The following is a 27,655-nucleotide window of genomic DNA, read 5'->3' on the forward strand; positions in this document are numbered from 1 at the left end:
TTTGTGCATTATTCCCCTATATACATTTATTAGTCTTAATAATTATAGATTGGCAACTTCCTATAGAAAAATAGTGAAGTTAGGTGCCCTCCATTAGGAGGTATCAATCTCTCCTTTTAAAGAGCAGAATAAACCCCTTCCCCAAGCAGCTTTATACATATACATATATATATATATTAATATAGGTCTTTAACATATTCTTTTTCAAATGTGGCTAAGAGACTGCTCCCCCCTTTTTTCTTCTATTCCCATGGGAAGAAGTTTACTGGTCACCTAATTCCTATGAGGGAAATCTCAAAATTTACAAGTTATAATCTTGACTACATGTCCCAAGAAATGGTGCGATGCTATGGCCTGAATAATGTTTCAAAAAGTGTTTCCACTGGCCTAAAACCCTGACTCAACTTAAAAAATGCAAACCTAAGGCCTGAATTGTTGCATCCTGATAAAATCCTTGGACAGGAAGGAAGACAGAAGAAGAAAGGTACAAAGGATGGGAACGTGGAGATAGCATTGTGTTGGATCCCTATAAAATCTGAGTAAACTGTTTCTGGTACCTGACTATGGAGTCTCTCTGTCTGTCTGTCTGTCTGTCTGTCTGTCTGTCTGTCTGTCTCTCTCTCTCTCTCTCCACCCCCACTCCTTGTGAGGGATGCTGGTTATGCCAGAGACAATATTCCTCACCCTGGCCCTCCACCCACACCACCCCTTGTGAGCATGCTACCTATGCCCGGCTACTATGCCACACCCATGCCCCCTTGGCCCCACCCTTGTGAGCTTGCTACCTATGTCCAGGTGGTAGTACCTCACTTATGCCCCACCCCCACGCCTCTGAATAAAGTCACGTGAGCTCTCCCAGCATCCATCCAAGTCTCCTGTCCACTCATTAGTGTGATTTGGGGGGATACGAGACCCCCTCCCCAGAATTTGCCCACACACCCCTTTCTTTTCATGCAAGAAGAAGGGTGGGCCAGCCCATGAGTGTTTTAGTTCTTTCGGAAAGACAGAGCCAACATCAAAATCTCTTGGCTATTTGAAACATTCTAACCTTCTAAAGGCTCGGAATGTTCAACCTTCCAAAAGGTTCATCTCAGGCTCTGAGCCTTAATAAACGAAACCTTAAATCTCCAACCCAGAGCAGATTGGGGTAGAAAGCAAGAGGTTCAAACTGTGGATTGGAACGGCCCTTTAAAGGGGGAGGAGGACGAAATGGAGGGAAGACATCCTCCGATTGGTGAAACCTCAAAATTGGCATGGCTTGAGCCTCGAAAACGCCTCAAGTTCTTCTAAAATAATATAATGAGCCTTGCAGTCAAGGACCTTTGGGGAAAAAGAGTCCTGAAAATAGGAAGTGAGGAGATGCGTGCATTCTGGGAGTTGTAGTTCTGGAGGGTTCATCTCTGCACAGGCGCACTTGCTAGCCCGTCGTTTTGCTGGTCCCAAGGACATTTTCCCTCCTGGCTGAGTACCGCTGTCAGTCTGGGTCCGAGACCCAGGCCATGTACGTACACCTCGGAGAGTCAGACCTCAGGACTTCCCACGGATCCCCAATCTGGTCAGGTTGACGTTTAAGAAAGGGCCAGAAGCGGGCTGGGGAAAGGACAGCCGCTAGTCCGAGAATGGGGAGCTCTCAGGCAGGGTGGCCGTTATCCTGGGTAGGGCAGTAGTTATCTCGGGAGGGAGAGCAGTGAGACTGGGCAGGGTGACTGTTAGCCCGGGTAGGGGGAGTTAAGCTCTAGGATGGGTCACCAGGTATTCCAAGAAGGGCACCAGTTGTTCTAGGCAGAGCAGCAGTTATCCGGGAGCTCGGCTAGCGGGAAGGCCTTCAATTATCCCGTGTAGGGAAGCTAGGTTCCCGGACAGGGGAGCAGTTATCCCGGGTACATGGAGCTTGGATGGAAGTCAGGCATCAGTTATCCCGGGTAGAGGGAGCTGACCTTCTAGGCATGGAAGCGTTTTTCTCTGATGGTAGTAGAAGGCTCATGGGGCAGCAATTAGTGCTGAACTTGATGGGTTGACTGGAGAGGATGAATTGGAGGCTCCCCTTCTTCCCCCCACCCCCATATGGGGCAGGTGTCAAACTGGTTCCACTCTTACTTAAACCTCCGTACTACTTCTCTCCAAATGACTAGAATGTAGGACTCTTTTCAAGGACTAAGAATTGTTAAGGGGTTGGGGAGCATCCCCTGGCAGGCAGCCAGTGTAATAGAAAAAGCATTAGATTTAGGATTCAGTATATTAGGGTTTGGGCTCAGAGCTCACAGGGTTTCAGTTCCTCATTTATAAAATGAAGGGTTTAATGTAGATGATCTCTCTAATCCTTAACTATACTTAGTGCTTATGTTGTTCGTTCATTCCAAGGACCCTTAATGTATGTGAATCTGTGACCATCTATTGGACTTGAGTAGAAAAGGTGGTTTGACTTGGTCAAGAATTGTTGGACATTTGTGGTATGCTGTAAGTGTGTAATTTTTTTCATGTTTGTTAAGGAGCTTAGAGACTTGAAAGTTAAACATGAAAGTGTGTGTGTGTGTGTGTGTGTGTGTGTGTGTGTGTGTGTGTATGTGTGTTCTCTTTTAATTCTTCTTTCTACTGAAGTTTTCCTCTTACCACAGGATGGACATACTCTGAGGTATTGAAAGACTTAACTGCTGCATTCAAGTTGTAACCAGGTCTCCCAGGTGTTGCATAATGGACTTTGGAGTCAGAAAGTCTTGGTTAAGACCTAGCTCAAACATATACTAGCCATGTGGTCATGGTCATTAGTCAGTCTCTCTAAGTCTTAGTGACTCATCTGTGAAATGAAGATATTTGTACTACCAACATCATATAGTTATTTTGAGGAAAATACTATGAATACATGATATCTTTCCATCCATATTGCTGCTACCTACTAACCTCCAGGTAACTTTCAATTTTCTTAATGTAGCACATCTTCATAATTTTTATCCCTATTCTTTGGCATCCTGGAGGTCTTCATATCTATATAGAAGGCTACTCTTACAATATAACTTCTCAATTCCTAAATCTTTTTAACTCAAAAATATATTTCTCATTTCATCTTCATATTAGAACCATTAACAATTAGATTTCATTATCATATCCAAAATTGGGAATTTGAATATGTCATTCTCCTTCCCAAACTGTTTATCCATTTTCTACCTTTATTACTCTATGACTCATGATAAACCTATTCTTTACCTTTATTATGACTTTCAGTTCCTTGGCCCATCTCTGTTCTCTCAGTCTATCTTTTCCAGTCTGGCTTCATTTGTCTCCATATTCTAAATCAATAATTCCAGCTCACTAATTCCATTATTGAAAAACTTTCCTTTTACCTTGCTATTCTCAAGCACAGAATCCTAGAAGGGGTAATATTGTATTTGTTGTCTCCATTTACTTCTCAACCCTTTTTAATTTTGCTTTTGATACCATCACTCTACTAAAATTTCCCTTTCTAAGGTTTGTAGTGGCACCTTAATTGCTAAATTCAGTGGTTTATCTCCCTTCAGGGTTTCTTTGGTCTCCTTGCAGTTTTATATGTCTTTGTCCAACTTCTCATTTTTATTATATCCTTCCTTGAGTTCTTTAATGACTTATTTCATATTTTATTTCACATAATCTCTGTTCCAACCATACTTGGCATTTTATCTCTATTCTCCATTCAATTCAGCCTATCTCCTATGTTTGGAATGCCTTTGCTTCTGAGAATTTCTAAGGTGCCAAGTCCTTCAGAAGATCTTTAGTGATTCTCACATCCACACATCCATCTTCCCATATTAAAGCTCCAGAAATTTGTACTTATCTCTGTATGTTTTAATTGCCTTAAGAGAATGTAAATCCCCTGAGGCAGCAACTTTTGTTTTTGTATTCTTAGTGCCTTGCCCAAATTCCTTGCACATAGTAGAAATAAATAATGATGATGAGAATGATGATGATAGTATTTTTATAGTGGTTTAAAGTTTACACAATGCTTTACAAATATTATTTCATTTGATCTTCACAACAACCCTGAGAGGTAAGTGCTGTTGTTATCCTTAGATAATGAGTAGATGATTAGATTAGATAAGATGATTCTCAGATCTTGTTACCTGATTCCAGTTTCTCCTCTGAGCTTCATTCCCACATCACCAACTATTAACTGGACATTTCAATCTGAATTTCCCAGAGCATTTCAAATTCATCTTCAAAACAGAACTCATTATTTTTCCCTCAAAACCCATTTCTCCTTCAAACTATCCTTTTTTTCTGCCATAAAGACCATCATCCAGTCTTCCAAGTTTGTAGCATTAACATTATCTTCCACTCTTCACATAGCCAGTCATCACTTGCTAAATCTTAACATCTCAACCTCTACAATATCTTTTTTATATATAGGCTTTTTCTCTTTTCACATAGCTACTATCTTGAAGGTCTTAATATCTTTTGTTTAGGTTATTGCAACAGCTGCTTAGTCTCCCTTAAGTCTTTCCTCACTCCAGCCCATTTTCCACACTACATCTAAAATGATTTTTCGTAAGGACATATATTAACCATGTCACTCTTCTACTCACTGATAAATTAATGAAATAGAATAGTATTATTAATTGATTACTATGTAACAGTCACTGCTTTAAGTTCTAAATATGCAAATAGCTTTTGAAGTTCTGGACAACTTGGCTACAGTTTACCATTCCAACCACATTGTATATTATTTCCTTTCCCACACTTTGAAATCTATTCAAATTGGCTTTCTCTTTGCTCCTTATATACCACTTTCTACCTGTTATCTTTTTTCTTTTGTAATGATCAAACCTTATGTTTAGGATGTATTCACACAGAAGTCCTACCTTATTTTAGCATGAAGCCATTTCTGTACCCTTGTACCTACTAATGCTGTTTCTGCCAGCCTCCAAACTACATTCCATGTAACTACTATGTATTTATTTTTAATTGCTCTCTTTATAGTCTGTATAAATTTTAACACATGTTTTTGTCTTCTTTTTTAGAATATAAAATCCATGAGAGTAAAAATTGTTTTATGCTGTATTCTAGTCCCTAGAAGGTACTTAAAAATGCTTGTGGACTATTTGATTCTAAGGATGCTTCTGTCATAAAAAATAAAGTATTTGTGATGACAGCAAATTTAATATTTGAAATTCTCCTGTGATTGGTTATTTGGATTGTTTTAATTTCCATACAAATAAATAGTTCCATCAATGTCTTTGCTCAATGTTTTATTGTATTAAAGTGGTATTTAAAAATTATTCTAAACTTAGTAATAATTGGTAAAAAGAAAAAATCATTATACAAAGAAGAAAAAACGATGTATCATGAAGCTATGTAGTATTTTTAGTGTGTGTATATTTATATTTAGAGAGACAGAGATGAAGAGAGAAACAGAGACTTTTAACAAAAAAATGACCTCTTAGTTTCCATATTTTTTTGCTTTATAATTATTTACGTAATTGTAGTCACTGTGTATATTATTGCTGTCCTGCTATCTTTATCCTATCTGCCTTCATATAGCTTTCTAATTTTATTTACATTCTTTATATTCATATTATTTCCTCTGATAATTCCATTATGTCCGCAGTATATTTTAGTCATTCTTTAATTGTTGGACATATATGTATTTCCAGTTCTTTGTCAGCTCAGATATCTTGACACTGGAAATGATAGAACTAAAAAAAATAATAATAACCGATGGGAAGTTCATACTGAGCCTAAGAAGAATATAAGACTTAGCTATGCTTAATGAATTTAAGTTACCCTGCCCCAACCTCTCCCCTACTCCAGCTGTATCATCAAATCCTGAAAGAACTGTTAAAAGTGATTGCTGAGCTCACCTCAGTGATATCTGAAAGATCATAGGTAACTGGAGAGGTATCACAACACTGAAGAAAATCAATGGTTGTTCCAACTAGTGGGAAGGGAACCAAATAAACAAACTATAGACCAATGACCTTTACTTCAATCCGGGAGAAAATTCTAGAATGAATCATTAAAGGGATGGTTGGCAAATATCCAGAAGGGAAGTGGTGAATGCAAAAGGGCCTGTGTGGCTTGTTCAAGATAACAAGATAAAAAGTCTGGGAAAAACTTCTGAGCAAATTGACTTTAATATAAACGTATGCAAATCCCATGAAGTCAGTGATCTACAGACATACTCAGAAAGTCTGAGATCATGATCAGTATTTTTAATAGATCTTTGCAGATAAATAACAAAAGGGAAAAACAGGCAAGCCTTCTCTCTTGGTAAAGAGGATTTGGCCTTAGGTCTAGGTTTGTAGTTAGGTGTGGCCTATATTAGAGAACCTGTATCAAAACAACTAATTTACTAGGACCTTCCACTGATTACACCACTATTTTGCAACAGGCTCTTGCCTCAGATGGGCTGATTACAAGCACATTAAGCTCTTAGGGAGAACAATGCAGGATTCCTTTATCGTACAGGTAAACAAAGTTAAGATGAGTCTTCCTATAATGATCTGCTTTCTTTAATCCTATGATTACTCATTATTAATACTTTTGTTCAGTTATTCAATCAGCTCTGTAAAATAGCTGATTATATGTATAATCACTACTAACAGTTATAGCTTAACATATTAATTAAACTAATATGAATGATTATAAGCTAATTAATAACAATTACCTTTTCACAATATACCTTCATTTTTGACAGGATTACTAAATTAGTAACTGAGGGAAAATGATACGATTATAGTATATCTAAATTTTAGAAAGTTTCCAATAAAATATCTTACATTTATTCACTTGGAAAGGATGGAGTTAATTGATAATTGATAATCATGATATTAAAAGACTCCCACATACACTAAATTATCTATAGCAATACTTTTTGTAGTAATAAAGAACTGGAAACAGTAAGTATCCATCGATTGGGGGAAAGACCAAACAAATTGTAATACATGAATGTAATAGAATATTATATGTTAAGTATAGCAAAGTATGGAAAGATTTATATGAAATGACACAGAGAAAAGTAAGTTCCAGAAAAACAAAGTAAACATTGACCACAAAAATATAAATAGAAACCAAAAAATTGGAAATGAATGTTGGAGAATTACAAGGAATATGTATGACTCTCAAATCAAGTCAAGCCAAACCAATTTAAGTGTCTGATATGTGTCAAGCCCTGTGTTAAGCACAGGGAATACAAATAAGACCAAAAGAGCGCTTAAGGAACTCATAGTCAATGGAGGAGACAGCATGCAAACAAGATATATACAGGATAAAGTAGTCTCAGAAGGAGGGCACCAAAATTAAGGAGAACTATAAATGTTTCTTGAAGAAGGTGAAGTGGACTCATTCTGGGTGCGTCAGCTAGAATAGGCAGAAAGTTCCCAACCACACTTCTTTCCTCTCTTCTTTCAAGTCATGTTTGTGTTCAAAACCCATAGCAATCCTCGATTGTGTATGTAATGTAACCCATGGAAACTCTTGTGTATATATCAGGTAACCTGTGGAACCCCGCCTCCCTCCTCCCCGCTTGCCAAAAGTACCCGCAGCTTGGCTAGAGGTGTGTAAGAGGCCGATTGGGTTTTGAGGGGTGTTCACAATTATGCAAGAGGGCCGGGATTGGATTTAGGGACGTGATTAGGAGCACGGAGGAGGAGAGGATTAGTTCATTGGTTGTCAGATTGTGAGCCCCTCCAGTGCGGGAGGAAACCCCGCCTCCCTTGAAACTATGCATTAAGCTCCGCGGGTGTCTCGCAAATGAGTTACATCTCTGTTGTACGCCCTCTGCCGGGAAGAGTAATAAAATGGCTTGCTGCTTTGTGATCTGAGTCTCGATTTGTTAGTTGAGTCTGTGGGCTCACGTCCCTCGCAAAGGTGAGATTTTAGCCGAGATTTAAAGCAAGCCAGACAAACCAGGAAACAGAGATAAGAAAGCCAACATAAGGGAGGCATAGAGGACAGACGGTGAAAATACATGGAATTAGGGGGTACTGAATGTCTCCTACTAGATCACAGAGTATGTGAAGAATGGAAAGTTAGGAAGGTGCCAGGTTATGAAGAGATTTAAAAGCCACACAATATTGTAAATTTTATCATGGAGGCAGCAAAGAATGACTGGAATTTTTAAAATAAAATATTGAATGATAGGCTCAGACCTGCCCTTGGGGAATGTCTTTTGGACTTCTGAGGTGGAGATCCGAAGCCGGAAGACCAATCTCCAGGATACTCTGATAGTGCAGGCTTGAGGTGATGTAGGCATATCCCAGAGTGGTTGCAGCATCAGAGGAAGGAAGAGGGCATATATAAGAGATGTTATAGAAATTCATATAGGTCAAATGTTGCATATATTTTCTATTATTTTTCAATATAAAGGTTAGTTTTTTTAAGTAATAACTTTTTTTTATTTTTTCCAGATTACATGTCAATACAATTTTTAAATATTTACTTTCTGACATTTTGCAATCCATTCTCTCTTTCCTCCCATTCCCTAAGAAGGCAGGCAATATGATATAGGTTGAACATACATTATCATACATTATGTATTTCCATGTTCATCATATTATGAAGAAGACACACATTGCCTACACTAGAGAAAAGTTCATGAAAGAAATAAAGAATGGTATATTTCAGTTTGTACCCAGACTTTATCTCTTCCTTCTATGGCGGTGGATATCCTTGTGTTGTTGGGTTTTTTGGTTTGTTTTATTTTTGTCATGAGTCCCTTGGAATTGTCCTGGATCTTTTCATTACTGATAATAGTTAAAACATTCACAGTTGATTATCATACTTTATTGCTTCTAATATGTACAATGTTCTTCTGGTTCTCCTCACTTCACTTTGTATCTCTTCATATATGTCTTTCTAGTTTTTTTATGTGCCCGATCATCCTGTTTGTCGTTTCTTTTGGCACAATAGCACTCCATCATAAGCATGTACGACAGCTTGTTCAGTCGTTCCCCGATTTATAAACATCCCTTCAATTTTTAGTGTTTTGCCAACACAAAAAGATGGTATAAATAGTTTTGTACAGGTAGGTTCTTTCCCCCCATCTTTAATTTCTTCAGGATACAGAACTAGCAGTTGTATTGCTCAAAGGGTTTGCACAGTTTTATGGTTCTTTGGGTATGGTTCCAAATTGCTCTCCAGAACTGTTTATCAGTTCATAGTTTCACTAGCAGAATATAAGTGTCCTGATTTTTCCATATCCCCTCCAACATTCATCATTTTCCTTTTTTTGTCTTATTAGCCAGTTTGATGGGTATATGTTTATAGCTCCTTCAGGGATGTTTCAAATTGTATTTCTATAATCAGTAGTGATTTGGAGTATTTCTTATGACTAAAGATAGTTTTAATTTCTTCATCTGAAAATTGCCTTTTCATATTCTTTGACCATTTGTCAACTGGAAAATACTTTGTATTCTCATAAAGTTGACTCAATTCTCTGTATATTTGAGAAATGAAGCCTTTGTCAGAAAGATTTGCTTTAAAGTCTCCCCCCCCCCCCAGTTTGTTGTTTCTATATCTAACTGAATATGGATATTATTCCCACTTTGTACCAATTCCTTTGAAAGTAGGGTTTAAACATTGTTTGCTACCTCCATCACCTACAATCTTCCTTTCCCCTGTATTGATTCTTATGTGCCTCCTCAGGTGAAGTAATTTATCCTTAATTTTCCCTTCTTTTCTCTATTTCCAGTGTATTCCTTTCTTATCTCTTGATTTTATACTTAAGTATCTTCAGTACCTTAAGTATCCTCAGTACATTAGGTATCTTAGGTACTTCTAGTATCATAGATATCTTAAGCATCTTAGTTATCACCTTCTTAATAGTAATGTAATAAGTCTAACCCCATTGATTTCCTTGATTTTTTTTCTGTTTACCTTTTTATGCTTCTTCTGAGTGTTGAATTTGATCAGCAAATTTTATTTTTAGCTCTAGTCATTTTATCAAGAATTCCTCTATTTTATTAAATGTCCATTTCTCCCCTGGAGTATTATGCTTAGTTTTAATGAGTAGAGGTCTAGACCCATGGTGGTGAATCTATGCCATTCATATCAGAAGGGGCACTTAGAACCCTCTCTGTGGGCACACATACTGCCACCCCAGCACAGAGTTCACCAGAGTTCCTTACTAGAAAACCAGAGGGCTGAGGGCCATGGGGATTCCCCTTCCCCTTTCTGTAGGCACCTTAGGACATTTCTCACATCACCCACCTCTCTAAAAGGTTGACCATCACTAGTCTAGATACTTTGTCTTAAGGAATATTGTAATCAATGACCTTTGATCTTTTAATATGGAAGCTTGTAGGTCCTGTGTAATCTTGATTGTAGTTTTTTTAATTAAAAAGGTTATGCCATAAAAAAATTAGAACAGTACTAGTCAGTTATACTTCCTAGCTATGGTGAAGCGATAAATTTTTAAGAATAAATTTGTCATCATATTTTTGCTTTTACATTGCTTATATTTCCCAGTATATCCTCCTCCCTCTGCAAAATCATCCTTTATAACAAAAAAATTTTATAATAAGCAAATAGGAATTTTTATTCTTTCTACCTTTGTTAATGTCTTTAATTTTTCTTCATCTTAATGCATGTACTAGCTTTTCTAGAACATATAGCATTGAGGAGATACAATATTCTTGCTTTAATCCTATATTTAGTGAGAACGTTTCTAATATTTTCTCATTATATATAATGTTAGCTTTTAGTATTAGATAACATACCTTTTTAAAAAAAATTCAAAAATTTCCCCAAACCTTTCTGGAAAGTTTATGTCAAAGCAAAATCCAAGATTTTTCTTAGTATTGAAGGTGACATTAAGTACTGAGTAAATCTCTTTTGAAATTCCCAAGTATGTATGTGCAGTATTATATCTAAGTGGGTGTCTGTGATAGCTCCTAGAGTTTTCTTCATGCTTTTTAATAACAGGATCTTGCTCTTGCTAGAGGCTTCTCTTGTGAGCTATATGTGTGTATATCATCTTGACAGTGTATATATTGATTCTGAGTTCAGACTGTGAAACTAAGACTTCTGTGTCTCTCTTGCTGACTTTAATTTCTCTATCCACAGTGCTTCTTAGAAGAATGTGTGGATGTGCATGAGCCTTAATGAAAGAATCTACTGCTTGCTCCATTGAGAATGCAGACTTGAAGTTGATGAGGACCACCTCAAATTCTGATCTTCAAACAAAGTTATTCACTCTTTCATGATGTCTCAAATCTTGAATCCACATGAAGATGACTTACTCCTCAGAGTTGATATAACTAGGGGGCAAGATATGATTAGAGAAAAATCAGATCTTGAAGTTGCTCGCCAGAGTTTTAGGTGGTATCAATACCCAGAAGTGGCTGGGCCTCAAGAAGTCTTCATACAACTCTGGGAACTTTGTTGTAAATGGCTAAGACCAGAAATTCACACAAAGGAACAAATTCTAGAGATGTTAGTGCTAGAGCAATTTCTAACCATCCTTCCTGGAGATATCAGGATTTGGGTAAAATCCCAACATCCCACAAATAGCAAAGAAGTAGTGAGCCTAGTTGAAGACTTGACTCAAACAACTGAGGAGAGAGGTGAGAATTACAGAGAGTTGATGGGATAGGAAGTAAGAGGATAAAACTGATATCCAAAATAAGGGATCTATGGAGTAAATAGAGAAATTATGATTTTTGAGGCCAATTGGTTCTCCTACTTTCTTTCTGCTGCATACCAGTGATCTAGCTATGTATGGGGGTGGGATTTAGAACTTCAGTATGGGATCCATGGCTCATTGTCACTGTGGGTAGGAGAATGTGGTCTGCTGCAGGAATATCTTTGGAATATTTTCTTTTTCTTCTGTTTTGTTTTTGGACATGTGCTATAGTATTAAAATACTAGATTATAATTTGAAAAGTACTGGATTGTAATCAGACATTTTGGGCTGGAGTCTTGGCTTCAACACTTTTTAGTTGTGTGATCTTAAGGAAGTGACTTCACATTTTGGCTTCCGTTTTCTTATCTGTGGAATGTCAGGTTGGCTTAGACGGCCTCTGAGATCCTTTTCAGCTCTAAAGCTCTATATTTTCTGTAGTTTATTCACAGACAAGTTGGGATTAGAACTCAGATCTTCTGCTTCCTATCATCTTTTTTCTCTAACTCGCAGTGACTCTGATAGTGAAGTTAAGATCCTCTATTTGTAATTATTGTTTTATCCATGATCATGAGTCAGCAAAGGAGACCCAACTAGTACACAGTGGTTTCATAAAAACTCAGAGTATTTAGGAGATAAATGAGGTTGATCATTAGTGTCAAATGCAGCAGATAGATCAAGAGGGTATAAGACTGAGAAAAGACCATCAGTTTTGTTAGATTGGTAAGTGGGGAGAGTGCTTTCAGGTGAGAGCTAAGGTAAAAAGTCTAGTGCAAAGGGTTGAGGAGTGAGGAGAGGAAGTAGCAATGAATGTGTAGACAACTTTTTAAAGGAGTTTGGCTGAGAAGGGGACAAGAGATATAGAAAGATAGCTTGAGAAACGGCAAAGACTTGTCATTTTTTAATTTTTAAGATGAGAGATGGGCATATTTGAAGGCAATAGGGAAAGGAGCTGGTTAATAAGGAAAGATTGAAGAGCTGAGAGGGGAGGAATAGTTAAAGAAGCAATCTGCTGGAGAAAGTGGGAAGGAATGAGATCCAGTGCACACATAAGAGGGGTTGGTTTTGGCAAAGGGAAGGGCCACCTCTTTGTCGGAGACAAGAGGAAAGCGGGAGAGATGACTTGTGAGCATTCTAGAAAGGAAGGAGTAACTACACAGTTTTATCAAGATTAGGTCTTTTCAGACTAACTTTGGTTCCTTTTTTACTTGAAACAGGTTACAATGCTGGTAGATGAGAATGTTCTAATCTAGTTTGTTTAAATTTTAGCAAAGCATTTGACAGTCATGTGTGAGATCCATTAGACAAGATGACAATATGTGGAGTTGATGACAGTAAAGTTATGCAGATTTGGAACTGCTTGAATGATAGGACTTGAGAATAGTTATTAATGAATCAATGCTGGATTGGAAAGATATCTCTAGTTGTCCAGGGATATGTCTTTGGCCTTTTGCTATTTAAAATATTTATCTGTGATTTCTATAAGACATGGGTGGTATGCCTCCCTGATTTTCATCTGGGAAGAACATTGTTGAACACCTTCACCTCCCCAAATCTGGGGAGGATAAGGAACCTACTGCATTACATTTTTAGCTTTTGAATATATGCCTTTAGATGACTATAATTAAATTTAGTAGCAATAAATGCAAAATTCTGTACTTGGATTAAAAAATCAACTTGAGATATTTAGAATGGGAGAAAAATGACTAGAGTTCTGAATGGGGCAGCTAGGTGGCTCAATGAATAAATAGACAGGCTTGGAGATGGGAGGATGTGGATTTAAATTTGGCCTCAGATACTTCCTAGTTGCATGACCTTGGACAAGTCATTTAACCCCAATTACCTAACCTTAACTACTCTTCTGTCTTGGAACTGATACTTAGTAGTTAAGGTATAAGGTAAGATTTTTTTAAAAGAATTATGAAAATTTTAGTGGACTATAAGCTCAATGAATAAACCTTGTCACAAGGAAGGGAGGAGAATTTAAGATGCTTTAATCAAGGTGTAGTACCTCAAACTAAGGAGGTAAATATTCTGATGTCTGCTGTCCTTGTGAGGCCACACCTGGAATTTTGTATTGATTTCTGATTGCCAAATTTTAGCAAGGAGTTTTGATTATCTGGCATGTGAATAGAGAAAAGTCACTAGGATGGTGAAGACTCTGTAGATTATATAAAAACTGGTTAGAGGAACTGAGAATGTTAAACTGATACAGGGAACATTATAACAGGGACATAAAAGCTATATTTAAGACCCTGAAGATCTGTTTGTGGAATAAGCATTAGTAACTTGGAATTGTAAATTGGAAAAAAGAGTCAAAATATATTGGCCCAATAAATGAAGTAGTCTTCACCTCACAAAAGTATTACATCTTCCATATTACATGGAAATTTGGGGAGAATCCTGTGATTTTAATGCATACAGTCTGACTCCAGGTGTGGAGCTTTGTCCATCAGAATCTTTTTCACCCCAGTTATGAAGTCAGGGCCTCAGGCAAGGTCTCTGGCTCTTTTTTCTAGTCCTAGGAGAAGCTGAGGCACCTTCTTTGTTCTTCTTAAATCTTCTAGAAAATGTTGTGGGGAGGGGGAGGGCTAACCACTTAATATATGGAAGCATTTCGCTTTACGTAACTGGGAATTATAAGGTAGGCTTGGTCTCCCTCATGTTTCCTTTTAACTCTCCAGCTGTTAATTATCAGGATTCCAGCCTACTCCAAGAGGAGAAAAAAGAAGAAGAAATGGTTCCGGAATTCCTGACTTCTAGATCCCAGGTGTGTTCCAATTTCTTCTTTCCAAATAATATTTTAGTTTCCAGGGTCTGGATTAATTTCCTTCTGCCATCATACAATCCAGAATATCCTTCTAGTGGATGTTGGACTTCAAAGGAAATGATCCCCAGTTGTTAAAAATTATTCTGTTCCTCTCTAGCCAGCATTCACATATTTAGTAAGTCATCCAAATCTGCTATATGCTAGTTACTATGAGAGATGTTAGAAAGGTATGGGGAAAAATTCTTTTAGTCAAGGAAGTTATGGTCACTGGGAAAATGCAACTAACACATTAATCAGTTAATTATTTATTTTTTTTCAATTACCAAAATTATTTTATACAAACTACAATACTCGGTGAATAAAAAAGGGGTAAGCCAGAACAGGAAAGGGAAAAAGCTTGTGATAATTGGGTTTTTGCTGGTCTTGAAAGATGAAGTGGATTTCTATATTTGGAATGAATAGTAAAGGGGATTCCATATAGGGAAAACAGGAAAATGGTATTTAAAAAGGCTCATAGATGGAAATGATGTTTTCCTCAGGAGCCAATACAAGAGTCAACTAGAGGGTGCAGTGCTGTGGTCTCAGATCTAGCAGAGCCCACGGCTCTAGGGGGTCCTTGGCAGGTGGAATGGCTAGACAGAAATGAGAGATGGAAGGCAAATGTATGTGTATGTGTGTATCAGCCAGGGGTGAGGCTCTGCATGAAGTGGATGCTTTGTCATTCCCAAGCTTAGCCTTTATTTTTAAACCCTTTTTATCTTGGCACACAGCTACATTATTCAATATACATGTTCGAGTAAAGATAATTGGATAAGTGATACGTTAACTATTAACAAATTGTTTAATTAACATCTTGGGATCATTCTATACATATAGTATAACTATTGATTCTGACAGGATACACAAAGGTTCTACACAAGATAAATTATTTCATCACAGCTTAATTTTCTCATTAACCTGTGAGGAGCTTAGAGCTTTTTTTAGGAAAAAAGAAAATCACTTATTACCTTTAATAAAAAGAGATAATCAGAAATCCTAAAAAACAATTAATAATCATAGCAGTGAGATTGAGAGATGAGAGGGGTATTGAGAACACAATTCAGATTTAATATTAGGCTGATCATTTTTCAGGGTTTGTTAGGGAGTTTTTCAAGGAGGATTTTGGTTGGTAAAATCAAGTCACTGAGGCATGATGAAGGTTGGTGTACCAAAGCATTTTGTGTAGGTCTTTATGATTGATTTATGTACTGGCTTTAGGAGAATAAGTTTTTGTACAGAGTAGTAGGGGATTTTCTGGGCTTGGCTTGTGGGCACAGCTTTTGCTGGAAATTATGTACCAAAGCAAAAGTTAATCCATGATGGTCTTGGGTTTGGATTTAAGTGTCTGATCTTTTGGTGATATTTTAGGGAAATAATGTACAAGCATTTTGCACTTATATTACTTTTCTGAGACTAGGGAGAGGACAACAATCATGTTAATTCTATTAGTAAAGGATGTTGATGGGAGAAGTCATACAGAGGGGGCTGAGTGGGCAATTCCATCCTCCAAAGGAGTCACTTTGTGACCTTCTGGCTTCCACATAGAAGGCTCCCAGCAGTGCAGTGGATAAAGAGGACTGGGTCTACAGTCAAGAAGACTCCTCTTTCTGAGTTCACATCTGGCCTTAGATATTTCCTAGCTGTGTGACCCTAGAAAAGTCACTTGATCCCAGTTTCCTAGCTCTTATAGTTCTTCTGCCTTAGAACCTATATTTAGTATTGAATCTAAGATAAAATAAGTGATGAAAAAATAAAAAGAAATAAAAGAGGCCAAATGCTTATATATATATATATATATATATATATATATATATATACCCAGAAATCTGATACCTGTACATAATATATATGTATATTTTCTCCAAAAAGAAGTTATGAAGTTACTGGACATGATAAGCACCAAATAATTTTATAAAAACAAAATTTTCTTAAAATCTGGTAGACCAGATTGGTGGCAATTTGCTTATGATGTCTGAGGGATGTTCATGAAAAATTTTATTTATCAGGTCTCAACTCATTTATTCTCTTCCTTGCTATTGGAAGATGGGAACTTCCAGCTCATCTGTATGGGGACTTTTAAGAGAAATCAATAACATAAATCTTTGGGACAAACACTTAAATATGAAGGATGAAATTGTAGGATCTCTACTATATTGTGATTAAGAAAATTACCTTTGTTAACATTTAAAATGTATATAATTAATATTTTTTGTAGGATTCTACTTGGCCAAAAATAAGTCTAGATTAGGGCACTCTTGCCAGTCAGTCTTCATCTTTTCAACAAGTGGACAGTAAGACAATATGCCAAGTGAAGTGTGATGAAAAGGAATTGCAGTTAAACTGGAGGTTTGAGGGAGAGGAAAGAATAGATTTATCTTTTCTTAATGGCTCTAAAATTTCAGACTTACAGAGGCCAAATCTAAGAAGGGCATAAGAAAAGGAAAGAAAAAAATTCAAAAGATAAGATTTCTAGAAAGCAGAATCATGTGAATAACCTTGGTGGCAAGAGGGCAATGGTAAAGAAAGTGACTTTGAAGGTGATAATATATAGTTGGAAAATCTTGAACCTTTGAACTACTTCCCCCAGAATTCCTTTTGGATCTCCCAGCATCCCTTTCCCTGAGTCCTTTTCTTTGTGTGGTTATGTAATTGGTTATAAGTTTGCTGTTATTCCTCCCTGTTCCTCTTTTTTTCTCTCTGCTTAAGTTAGTTAGCTCCTTTTTAACTCTAGGTTTTTTTTATTTTAATAAATCTCATTAATGTAATACTTGAGTTATTGTATATTAATTTTAACTTTACAATGGGAAAAGGTATAAACTAGGTAGAAAAGCACAGTTCTGTGGTGTCAGTCATTATAGTTTGCTGGGGTCAGTCCTTTTCCCAACCAATTTTTGGATATGTCCTTGGCTTTCTACATATTAAGCCTTTTATCATATATACTTATTTTAGTTCCTACTAATGAATGCTCCTGACAAAGGATTAAATCTTTGAGATCAGGATTAGTAAATAATAAAATTGACCATTCACCTTATAAATGTGAGTAGTCACTTCAGTAATATGAATAAACCCATCCATTTCTTGTCATCTTGTGCAACTTTTACTGTTATTTTCCATAAATACTCTAAAAGGAGTCCATCCAAACCTTCTTTGGAAACTCTTAACATTATATGTCCACAAATACATCAATTTCCAAACATAGTTCAAGGTAGTTTTATTTTCCTACTAAATCTGAACTAAGCTTTAAAAAAATGTGTGTGTGTGTTATGCCCAATGGCTCAGTATTTTATAAATCTAATTTCCAGGGAGAGGGGTCTCTATTTGAAAGGAACTCCTAGGAAAATTGGAATTCAGTTTGGCCAAAATTAGATTTAGACTAGTTTTTTGTACCATATAATAAAATAAGCTCTGTATAGATACAACCTAAATATAAATGGTTACATAAAAAAAATAATTACATGAGAATAGAAGATGTCTTCCACAGTTACAGCTAGAAGAAGAATTCTTAACTAAACAAGGTAGAAGAAATCATAAAAGAAAAAGTAAAGAATTTCAGTTACATAAATTTAGAAAGCATTTGCCCCTGAAAGTCAATAAAGATGGACTAAGAAGAGAACCTTTCAAGAGGAAAAAATCTTTGTATCCAGTATCACTCAAATCCAAGGTAGTGAATTGACCCTTAGTATATAAAACATTGTATACTGGTGGTCAACGTTTACAAAGTTTTCAAAACAAAACTAACTAAAAACAACTTGTAAGGGGAAGAGGGGTCATTTTTAAAAGGATTGGACTTATAATTTATGAGTGTGGTTACCAGGAATTTAATTAATTCCAAACATATTTTTTTTTTACAATTTATTTTAAAAATGTAGAAAGAGTAAAGCAAGAAATCAGAGAGAGGTTGACCATGTACTAGGGCATAAAAACATTGCAAACAAGTGCAAAAGAGCAGAAATAAGAAAATCAACCTTCTCGGATCACAATGCAATGAAAATAATAATTTGTAAGGGTACATGGAGAGGTAAATCAAAAATTAATTGGAAATTAAACAATAAGATTCTCCAGAATCACTTAGTTAAAGAACAAATCATAGAAACAATTAATAATTTCATTGAAGAAAATGACAACGATGAGACATCCTTTCAAAATCTATGGAATGCAGCCAACGCAGTAGTCAGAGGGAAATTTATATCCTTGAGTCCATATATTAACAAATTAGAGAGGGCAGAGGTCAATGAATTGTGCATGTAAATTAAAAAACTAGAAAGTGAACAAATTAAAAATCCTCAGATGAAGACTAGAAACCAAAGGAGAAATTAATAAAATTGAAAGTAAAAGAACTATTGATTTAATAAACAAGACTAGAAGCCGGTACTTTGAAAAAATAATAAAATAGACAAAGTACTGATCAATCTAATTAAAAAAGGAAAGAAGTAAACCAAATTGACAGTATCCAAGATGAAAAGGGAGACCTCACCTTTAATGAAGAGGAAATTAAGGCAATCATTAAAAACTATTATGCCCAATTATATGGAAATAAATATGGCAATCTAGGTGATATGGATGAATATTTACAAAAATATAAATTGCCTAGACTAACAGAAGAAGAAATAGAATTCTTAAATAGTCCCATATCAGAAAAATAAATCCAACAGGCCATCAAAGAACTGCTTAAGAAAAAATCCCCAGGGCCTGATGGATTCACAAGTGAATTCTATCAAACATTCAAAGAACAGCTAACCCCAATCCTATGCAAACTATTTGACATAATAAGCAAAGAGGGAGTTCTACCAAATTCCTTTTATGACACAAATATTGTACTGATTCCAAAACCAGGCAGGTCAAAAACCAATCTCTTTAATGAACATAGATGCAAAAATCTTAAATAGGATACTAGTAAAAAGATTCCAGCAAGTAATCAGGAGGGTTATTCACTATGATCAGGTGGGATTTATACCATGAATGCAAGGATTTTTCAATATTAGGAAAACCATCCACATAATTGACCAGATCAGCAAGCAAACCAACAAAAATAACATGATTATCAAAATAGGTGCAGAAAAATCCTTTGATAAAATACAACACCTTTTCCTATTTAAAACACTAGAAAGTATAGGAATAGAAGGGTCTTTCCTAAAAATGATAAACAGTATTTATCTGAAACCATTAGCCAACATCATCTGCAATGGGGATAAACTAGAAGCCTTCCCAATAAGATCAGGAGTCAAACAAGGATGCCCATTATCACCTTTATTATTTAACATTGTACTAGAAACACTAGCAGTAGCAATTAGAGAAGAAAAAGAAATTGAAGGTATTAAAATAGGCAATGAGGAGACCAAGTTATCGCTCTTTGTGGATGATATGATGGTCTACTTAAAGAATCCTAAAGAATCAACCAAAAAGCTAGTGGAAATAATCAACAACTTTAGCAAAGTTGCAGTATACAAAATAAACCCACATAAGTCATTAGCATTTCTATATATCTCCAACATATCTCAGCAGCAAGAACTAGAAAGAGAAATTCCATTTAAAATCACCCTAGACAATGAAAATACTGAGGAATCTATCTGCCGAGACAAACACAGGAACTATATGAATACAACTACAAAACACTTTCCACACAAAACTAGATCTAAACAATCGGAAAAACATTAACTGCTTATGGGTAGGACGAGCTAACGTAATAAAAATGACCATCCTACCCAAATTAATTTGCTTATTTAGTGCCATACCCATTGAACTACCAAAAAACTTTTTTTCTGAATTAGAAAGAAAAACATAACAGTTCATTTGGAAGAACAAAAGATCAAGGATATCCAGGGAAATTGTGGGAAAAAAAATGCAAAGGAAGGAGGCCTTGCAGTTCCAGATCTCAAACTATACTATAAAGTCATCAAAACAATATGGTACTGGCTAAGAGACAAAAAGGAGGATCAGTGGAATAGACTTGAGGTAAGTGACCTCAGCAAAACAATCTATGAAAAACCCAAAGATCCCAGCATTTGGGACCAAAATCCACTATTTGACAAAAACTGCTAGGAAATTCGGAAGACAGTGTGGGAGAGATTAGGTTTGGATCAACACCTCACACCCTACACCAAGATAAACTCAGAATGGGTGAATGACTTGAATATAAAGAAGGAAATTATAAGCAAATTAGATGAACACAGAATAGTATACTTATCAAATCTTTAGGAAAGGAAAGGCTTTAAAATCAAGTAAGAGCTAGAAAAAAATCACAAAATGTAAAATCAATAATTTTGATTACATAAAATTAAAAAGTGTTTGTACAAACAAAACCAATGCAACCAAAATTAGAAGGGAAGCAACAAATTGGGAAACAATCTTCATAACAAAAAAACTGAAAAAGCTCTAATTACTCAAATTTATAAAGAGCTAAGCCAATTGTACAAAAAATCAAGCTGTTCTCCAACTGATAAATGGGCAAGGGATATGAATAGGCAATTTTCAGTTAAAGAAATAAAAACTATTAATAGGCACATGAAAAAGTGTTCTAAATCTCTTATAATCAAAGAGATGCAAATCAAAACAACTCTGAGGTATCACCTCACACCTAGCAGATTGGCTAACATGACAGCACCAGAAAGTAATGAATGCTGGAGGGGATGTGGTTGGGACATTAATTCATTGCTGGTGGAGTTGTGAATTGATCTAACCATTCTGGAGGGCAATTTGGAACTATGCCCAAAGGGCGATAAAAGACTGTCTGCCCTTTGATCCAGCCATAGCACTGCTGGGTTTGTACTCCAAAGAGATAATAAGGAAAAAGACTTGTACAAGAATATTCACAGCTGCACTCTTTGTGGTGGCAAAAAAAAATTGGAAAATAAGGGGAAGCCCTTCAATTGGGGAATGACTGAAAAAAAAATGTGGTATATGTTGGTGATGGAATAGTATTGTGCTAAAAGGAATAATAAAGTGGAGGAATTCCATAGAGACTGGAACAACTTCCAGGAAGTGATGCAGAGTGAAAGGAGTAGAACCAGGAGAACATTGTACACATAGACTGATACAGTGCTACAATCGAATGTAATGGACTTTTTCATTAGTGGCAATGCACTGATTCTGAACAATTTAGAGGGATCTATGAGAAAAAACACTATCCATGTTCAGTGGAAAAACTGTGGGAGTTAAAACACAGAAAGAAAACAACTGCTTGAATACATGGGTTGAGGGATGTAGACTCTGAATGACATCCTAATGCAAACACCAACAGCATGGAAATAGGTTTTGATCAAGGACACATGTAATACCCAGTGAAATTGTACATCGGCTATGGGAAGCATGGGGGTTGGAGAGGGAGGGAAATAATATGATTCTTGTAACCAAGAAATAATGTTATAAATTGACTAAACAAATTAATTGAAATTAAAAAAAAAAAAAGAAAAAAGAGAGAGGATGAGGTAAGATATCTAGCCTAAACACTAATTAATTTGCTTTTGGCCCCTGGGCAGTGAGAGTTAGTTCTTAGCCTAAGGGGCCTCAGCCCTTCTACCTAAGGCCCTGCGGATACTGGGAGCCTCTTTCAAGAGTATAAGTCGATCCTGAGGCCTGTCTCTTTAGAAAAAAAAAAAAACAGCAGTTAAGAGTCAGCTTTTCACTCACCACATGTTAGTCCAATCAGAAACAGGGTCTCGGGTCCAGTCAGCAGATCAAAGAATAAAGAATTGTTTTCTCACAGAAAGTAACAGCTCAATTTAAAAACATTTTCTCTTGTGTTACTCACTTCCTGTGGCTTCGCCCAATTCTATGTTTACAAATCACAGTTGAAGTCCTGCTCTAGGACTGCCCAGGAGGCAGACAGTTGATTTTGATTCATTACCCACTATCACAGGTGGATCACAGACCTCCCACTTCACGATTAAGTGGGATGGTTGCACTTTTGGTGATTAGATATATAAATGGGCAGATCTCCATACTCAGCTCTAAGTACTGTGTTTACTTTTATGGGGATTAAATCTAAAAATGGTCAGAGGTTACAATATAATCTTCACAATCCATTGAGTTAAGTATTTTCATTGTTGTAATCAGGGGAGAGTTAAGTATTTTCATTTTGACAATGGGGAGAGTCAAATTTAATCTTCACAAACTACATGAAAATAAGCTACAAATTAATAATAAGAAACATGCAAATTAAAACAACTGAGACTTTATCCTTCACCTTGTATGTTAATAGAATTTACATAAAAGAGACTATTAATGTTGGAAATACTTTGGGGAGACAGACATGCTAATAAATTGTTGGAGGAGTTGTCATTTGGTCTAACCATTTCATTATCATTTGGAATTATACAACATTGTGACTAAAATGTTTATGCCCTTTTACTCAGAAATTCCACTCCTGGACATATTGGCCAAGGAGATTTAAGACAGAAATCAAAGTACAATATGTAACAAAATGTTCATAGAAGTGTTTGTAATAGCAAAGAACTGGAACAAAAAAAAAGATGAATAGCACTTGAAGAATAGCTGAAAAAACTGATATAAGAATGTAAGGAAATATTATTATGCAGTAAGAAATGAAGAATAATGAGAAGTTTAATAGGCATTGAACTTACTGAAAAATGAAATTTAAAAATCCCAGTACATTATAGTTTGAGAAATAAATGAAAACTGCCCACTACTGGAACCATAGGGTAAAAGGAAGAGAAAAATAATTACTGATTACTTCCTGAAAGAAACTCCAAAAAGAAAAGTGCCAGGAATGCCATAGCCAAAATCCAGAACTCTTATATCAAAGAAAAATATTGTAAATAGCTAAAAGAAGCAATCCATGTACAAAAGATCTACAACTAGAGTTAAAGGTAAATTTTAGGGTTGAGACTAAATATATTTTTAGTGGTCTGCAGGGATTTAAATTCCGAGTCCCAATGAAATACTCAAGTCAGAATGAAATTTTATGGTGGTTTATTTACAATAGAAGGAATAGAAGGGAGAGAGTGAGAAAGGGAATATATGATCCAGCCTGGTCTGAGCCAGGGGGACTTCAGAGGCCTCAGCCAAGGGGTCTTCCCAGAAGATTAAATCTAGCTCAGCTTCCACCTACAAGGCCTCCTCCAAGATGAGGGACTTCTTTGGAGGCTTGTGTCACTAGAAAGGTCAAGGGAAAGGGGAGTCAGCCTCATCACTCACCACATAGTTGTTTCAGGGAAGCCATCTGAGGTCCCATGATCCACCAAGTCTAGTTCCACCACCAAAAGCCCCTCTCACAGGAAGTGATGCAAAATATAAAGGCAGTTCTTTACATCACTTCCTGTGTCTCACATGTACCAATGGTGGCTTTGGACAGCCCAGGGGGTCAGTCAGTTGTTTCTGATTTGTCACTTGCTAGCACACGCAGGTCATAGACCTTCCTACCCCACAGTTAATCCTTAAGTGGGGGTGTATCATTCCTGGTTGCTAAAATTCTAAAGACTAAGCAGGGTGGCTTAAATCTAAAATTCACACTAGAATTACACAGGACATGGATGCTTCTACTAAAAATGAGAGGAATATTTGGATATATTATTTCAAAAGAAAAAAAGAGATAGATTTTATAATTAGAAATACTTTACCTGCAAAGCTAAGTATAATCCTATAGGACAGTAATAGTGCACCGTTTAGAGACTGAATGCTATGCCATGCCCCTCCCCCTTCCAGATCCAGTGTTGTGTGCAACCCCACCCCACCCCTTATCCCAGACAGGAGAAGGAAGAAGTTCTCCCATTATGCTGCTGGGCAGTGGGGCTGGTGATGAGAGGGGAATATGGAGAGGTGGAAAGGAGTGGCCTGAGTGCTCTGCTTCCCCCCTAATTCTGCCACCTGTGAGCCACCCACCTTATTCCCTAAGTGCTCCCAATAGACTGTTGAGTAGAGGGGTGGGTGATGTGAAAAAAAAATGTCCTCAAGCAGGGTGGAAAGGGGGAAGGTGGGAAGCTCTGCCCAAGTCCTTCTGCCTTTCTAGTAATGAACTTGGGGAGGGATGGGGGGAAGTCATGTGCCCATAGAGAGCACCAGTAGCCTTAGTCCTGGCCTTGATTATTGATTCACTGATCTAGGGGAAAGGAGTTCCTGCTCCTTGAAGCATGAGGCTTAGTGACCTGACCTCCTCTTTTCTTTGGGAAAGTTGAGGGTAGCAGTAAGGCTGCCTGTTCCATACTTTTCATGTACAGGTGGCTCCCAGATCACTTACTCAGCTTTTTTTCATCAGCCCAGAGGACATACACTGGGCCCAGGTTCAGTTTATTACTTGTCTAGCTGCTGACAGATTCTTTTTTTTTTGGATTTTTTTTTTACTTTTTAAACATTATTTTATTTGGTTATTTACAAACATTATTCATTGGAAACAATGATCATTATCTTTTCCTCCCCCTGCCCCCCTCCCACCACTTTTCCCATAGCCAGCACAAAGTTCCACTGGGTTTCACATGTGTTCCTGGTTCAAACCCATTTCCATGTTGTTGGTATTTGCACTAGAGTGTTCATTTAGAGTCTCTCCTCAGTCATTTCCTCTCAGCCCCTGTAGTCAAGCAGTTGCTTTTCATCGGAGTTTTTGCTCCCACATTTATCCTCTGCTTGTGGATAGTGTTTTTTAGATCCCTGCAGATTGTTCAGAGACATTGCATTGTCCCTAGTGGAGGAGTCCATTACCTTCGATTGTACCACAGTGTATCAGTCTCTGTGTACAATGTTTTCCTGGTTCTGCTCCTTTTGCTCTGCATCACTTCCTGGGGGTTGTTCCAGTCTCCGTGGAATTCCTCCACTTTATTATTCCTTTTAGCACAATAGTATTCCATCAACAACATATACCACAATTTGTTCAGCAATTCCCCAATTGAAGGGCATCCCTTCATTTTCCAATTTTTGGCCACCACAAAGAGCCCACCACAAAGTACAGATGAACATTCTTGTACAAGTCTTTTTCCTTATTATCTCTTTGGAGTACAAACCCAGCAGTGCTATGGCTGGATCAAAGGGCAGACAGTCTTTTATCGCCCTTTGGGCATAGTTCCAAATTACTCTCCAGAATGGTTGGATCAATTCACAACTCCACCAGCAATAAATTAATGTCCCTACTTTGCTGCATCCCCTCCAGCATTCATTACTTTCAATAGCTGTCATGTTAGCCAATCTGCTAGGTGTGAGGTGATACCTCAGAGTTGTTTTGATTTGCATCTCTTTGATTATAAGAGACATAGAGCACTTTTTCATGTGCTTATTAATAGTTTTGATTTCTTTGGCTGAGAACTGCCTGTTCATGTCCCTTGCCCATTTGTCAATTGGAGAATGGCTTGATTTTTTGTACAATTGATTTAGCTCTTTGTAATTTTGAGTAATTAGACCTTTGTCAGATGTTTTTGTTATGAAGATTGTTTCCCAATTTGTTGCTTTCCTTCTGATTTTAGTTATATTGGTTTTGTTTGTACAAAAGCTTTTTAATTTGACGTAGTAGAAATTATTTATTTTACATTTTGTGACTCTTTCTATGTCTTGCTTGGTTTTAAAGTCTTTCCCTTCCCAAAGGTATGACATGTATACTATTCTGTGTTTACCTAATTTACTTATAGTTTCCTTCTTTATGTTCATGTCAGTCACCCATTTTGAATTTATCTTAGTGTAGGGTGTGAGGTGTTGATCTAATCCTAATCTCTCCCACACTGTCTTCCAATTTTCCCAGCAGTTTTTATCGAATAGTGGATTTTTGACCCAAAAGCTGGGATCTTTGGGTTTATCATATATTGTCTTGCTGAGGTAACTTGCCCCAAGTCTATTCCACTGATCCTCCTTTCTGTCTCTTAGCCAGTACCAAATTGTTTTGATGACTGCTGCTTTATAATATAGTCTGAGATCTGGGACTGCAAGACCCCCTTCCTTTGTATTTTTTTTCATTATTTCCCTGGATATCCTTGATCTTTTGTTCTTCCAAATGAACTTTGTTATGTTTTTTTCTAAATCAGTAAAGAAGATTTTTGTAGTTCAATGGGTATGGCACTAAATAAGTAAATTAATTTGGGTAGGATTGTCATTTTTATTATGTTAGCTCATACCACCCATGAGCAATCAATGTTTTTCTAATTGTTTAGATCTAGTTTTAGTTGTGCGGAAAGTGTTTTGTAGTTGTGTTCATATAATTCTTGTGTTTGTCTCGGCAGATAGATTCCAAAGTATTTTATATTGTCTAGGGTGATTTTAAATGGTATTTCGCTTTCTAATTCTTGCTGCTGAAATGGGTTAGAGATATATAAAAATGCTGATGACTTATGTGGGTTTATTTTGCATCCTGCAACTTTGCTAAATTTGTTGATTATTTCGAGTAACTTTTTGGATGATTCTCTAGGATTCCTTAAGTAAACCATCATATCATCTGCAAAGAGTGATAGCTTGGTCTCCTAATTGCCAATTTTAATACCTTCAATTTCTTTTTCTTCGCTAATTGCTACTGCTAGTGTTTCTAGTACAATGTTAAATAATAGAGGATAATAGAGGTGATAATGGGCATCCTTGTTTTACTCCTGATCTTATTGGAAAGGCTTCTAGTTTATCCCTATTGCAGATGATGTTTGCTAATGGTTTTAGATATATACTGTTTATTATTTTTAGGAAAGGCCCTTCTATTCATATGTTTTCTAGTGTTTTCAATAGGAATGGGTGTTGTGTTTTATCAAAGGATTTTTTCTGCATCTATTGAGATAATCATGTGATTTTTGTCAGTTTGCTTGTTAATATGGTCAATTATGTGGATGGTGTAATGGTAGGTTTCCCTAATATTGAACCATCCTTGCATTCCTAGTATGAATCCTGCCTGTTCATAGTGGATGACACTTGTGATGACTTGCTGGAGTCTTTTTACTAGTATCCTATTTAGGATTTTTGCATCTATATTCATTAGGGAGATTGGTCTATAGTTTTCTTTCTCTGTTTTTGACCTGCCTGGCTTTGGGATCAGTACCATGTCTGTGTCGTAGAATGAATTTGGTAGAACTCCTTCCCTCCTCTTTTGTTTTCCCTCCCCCCTCTCCCCCTTGGTTTTCCCTTCTTCCTTCCCTTGTTGGGTAAGATAGAATTCAAGATCCCAATGGATCTGGATGTTCTTCCCTCTCAGAGTTGATTTCCCTGAGAGTAAGGTTTAAGGAAAAATAAAAACTCTCTTCCTCTCCTTCTTATAGGAATTTTCTTCCCCTCCCCTTCCCGTGTGAATCTTTGTGTGAGAAAGATTATTCTATTTGATTTTTCTTTTCCCCCTATTTACACATTACATT

General features: G+C 36.7%; 1 protein-coding gene across 9 annotated transcripts in view; it reads left to right on the forward strand.

Moving 5' to 3' along the window:
• The first annotated feature begins 1,210 nt into the window (after nt 1–1,210).
• LOC107650137 (zinc finger protein 883-like) overlaps nt 1,211–27,655 on the forward strand; it is a 38,219-nt gene continuing 11,774 nt past the window's right edge. The window contains exons 1-4 of one of the 9 annotated variants that reach the window (XM_056798345.1): nt 1,211–1,555; nt 2,362–2,457; nt 2,616–11,531; nt 14,272–14,357. In XM_056798345.1, the coding sequence (XP_056654323.1) occupies nt 11,168–11,531; nt 14,272–14,357 (450 nt within the window). In that variant the 5' untranslated portion in view covers nt 1,211–1,555; nt 2,362–2,457; nt 2,616–11,167. Of the gene's footprint in view, nt 11,532–14,271; nt 14,358–27,655 lie in introns of all 9 variants that reach the window. The other 8 variants (XM_056798458.1, XM_056798145.1, XM_056798205.1 and 5 more) reach the window with 8 other exon arrangements.

This window comes from Monodelphis domestica, chromosome 1, assembly GCF_027887165.1.
Source record: "Monodelphis domestica isolate mMonDom1 chromosome 1, mMonDom1.pri, whole genome shotgun sequence".
NCBI lineage: Eukaryota > Metazoa > Chordata > Mammalia > Didelphimorphia > Didelphidae > Monodelphis > Monodelphis domestica.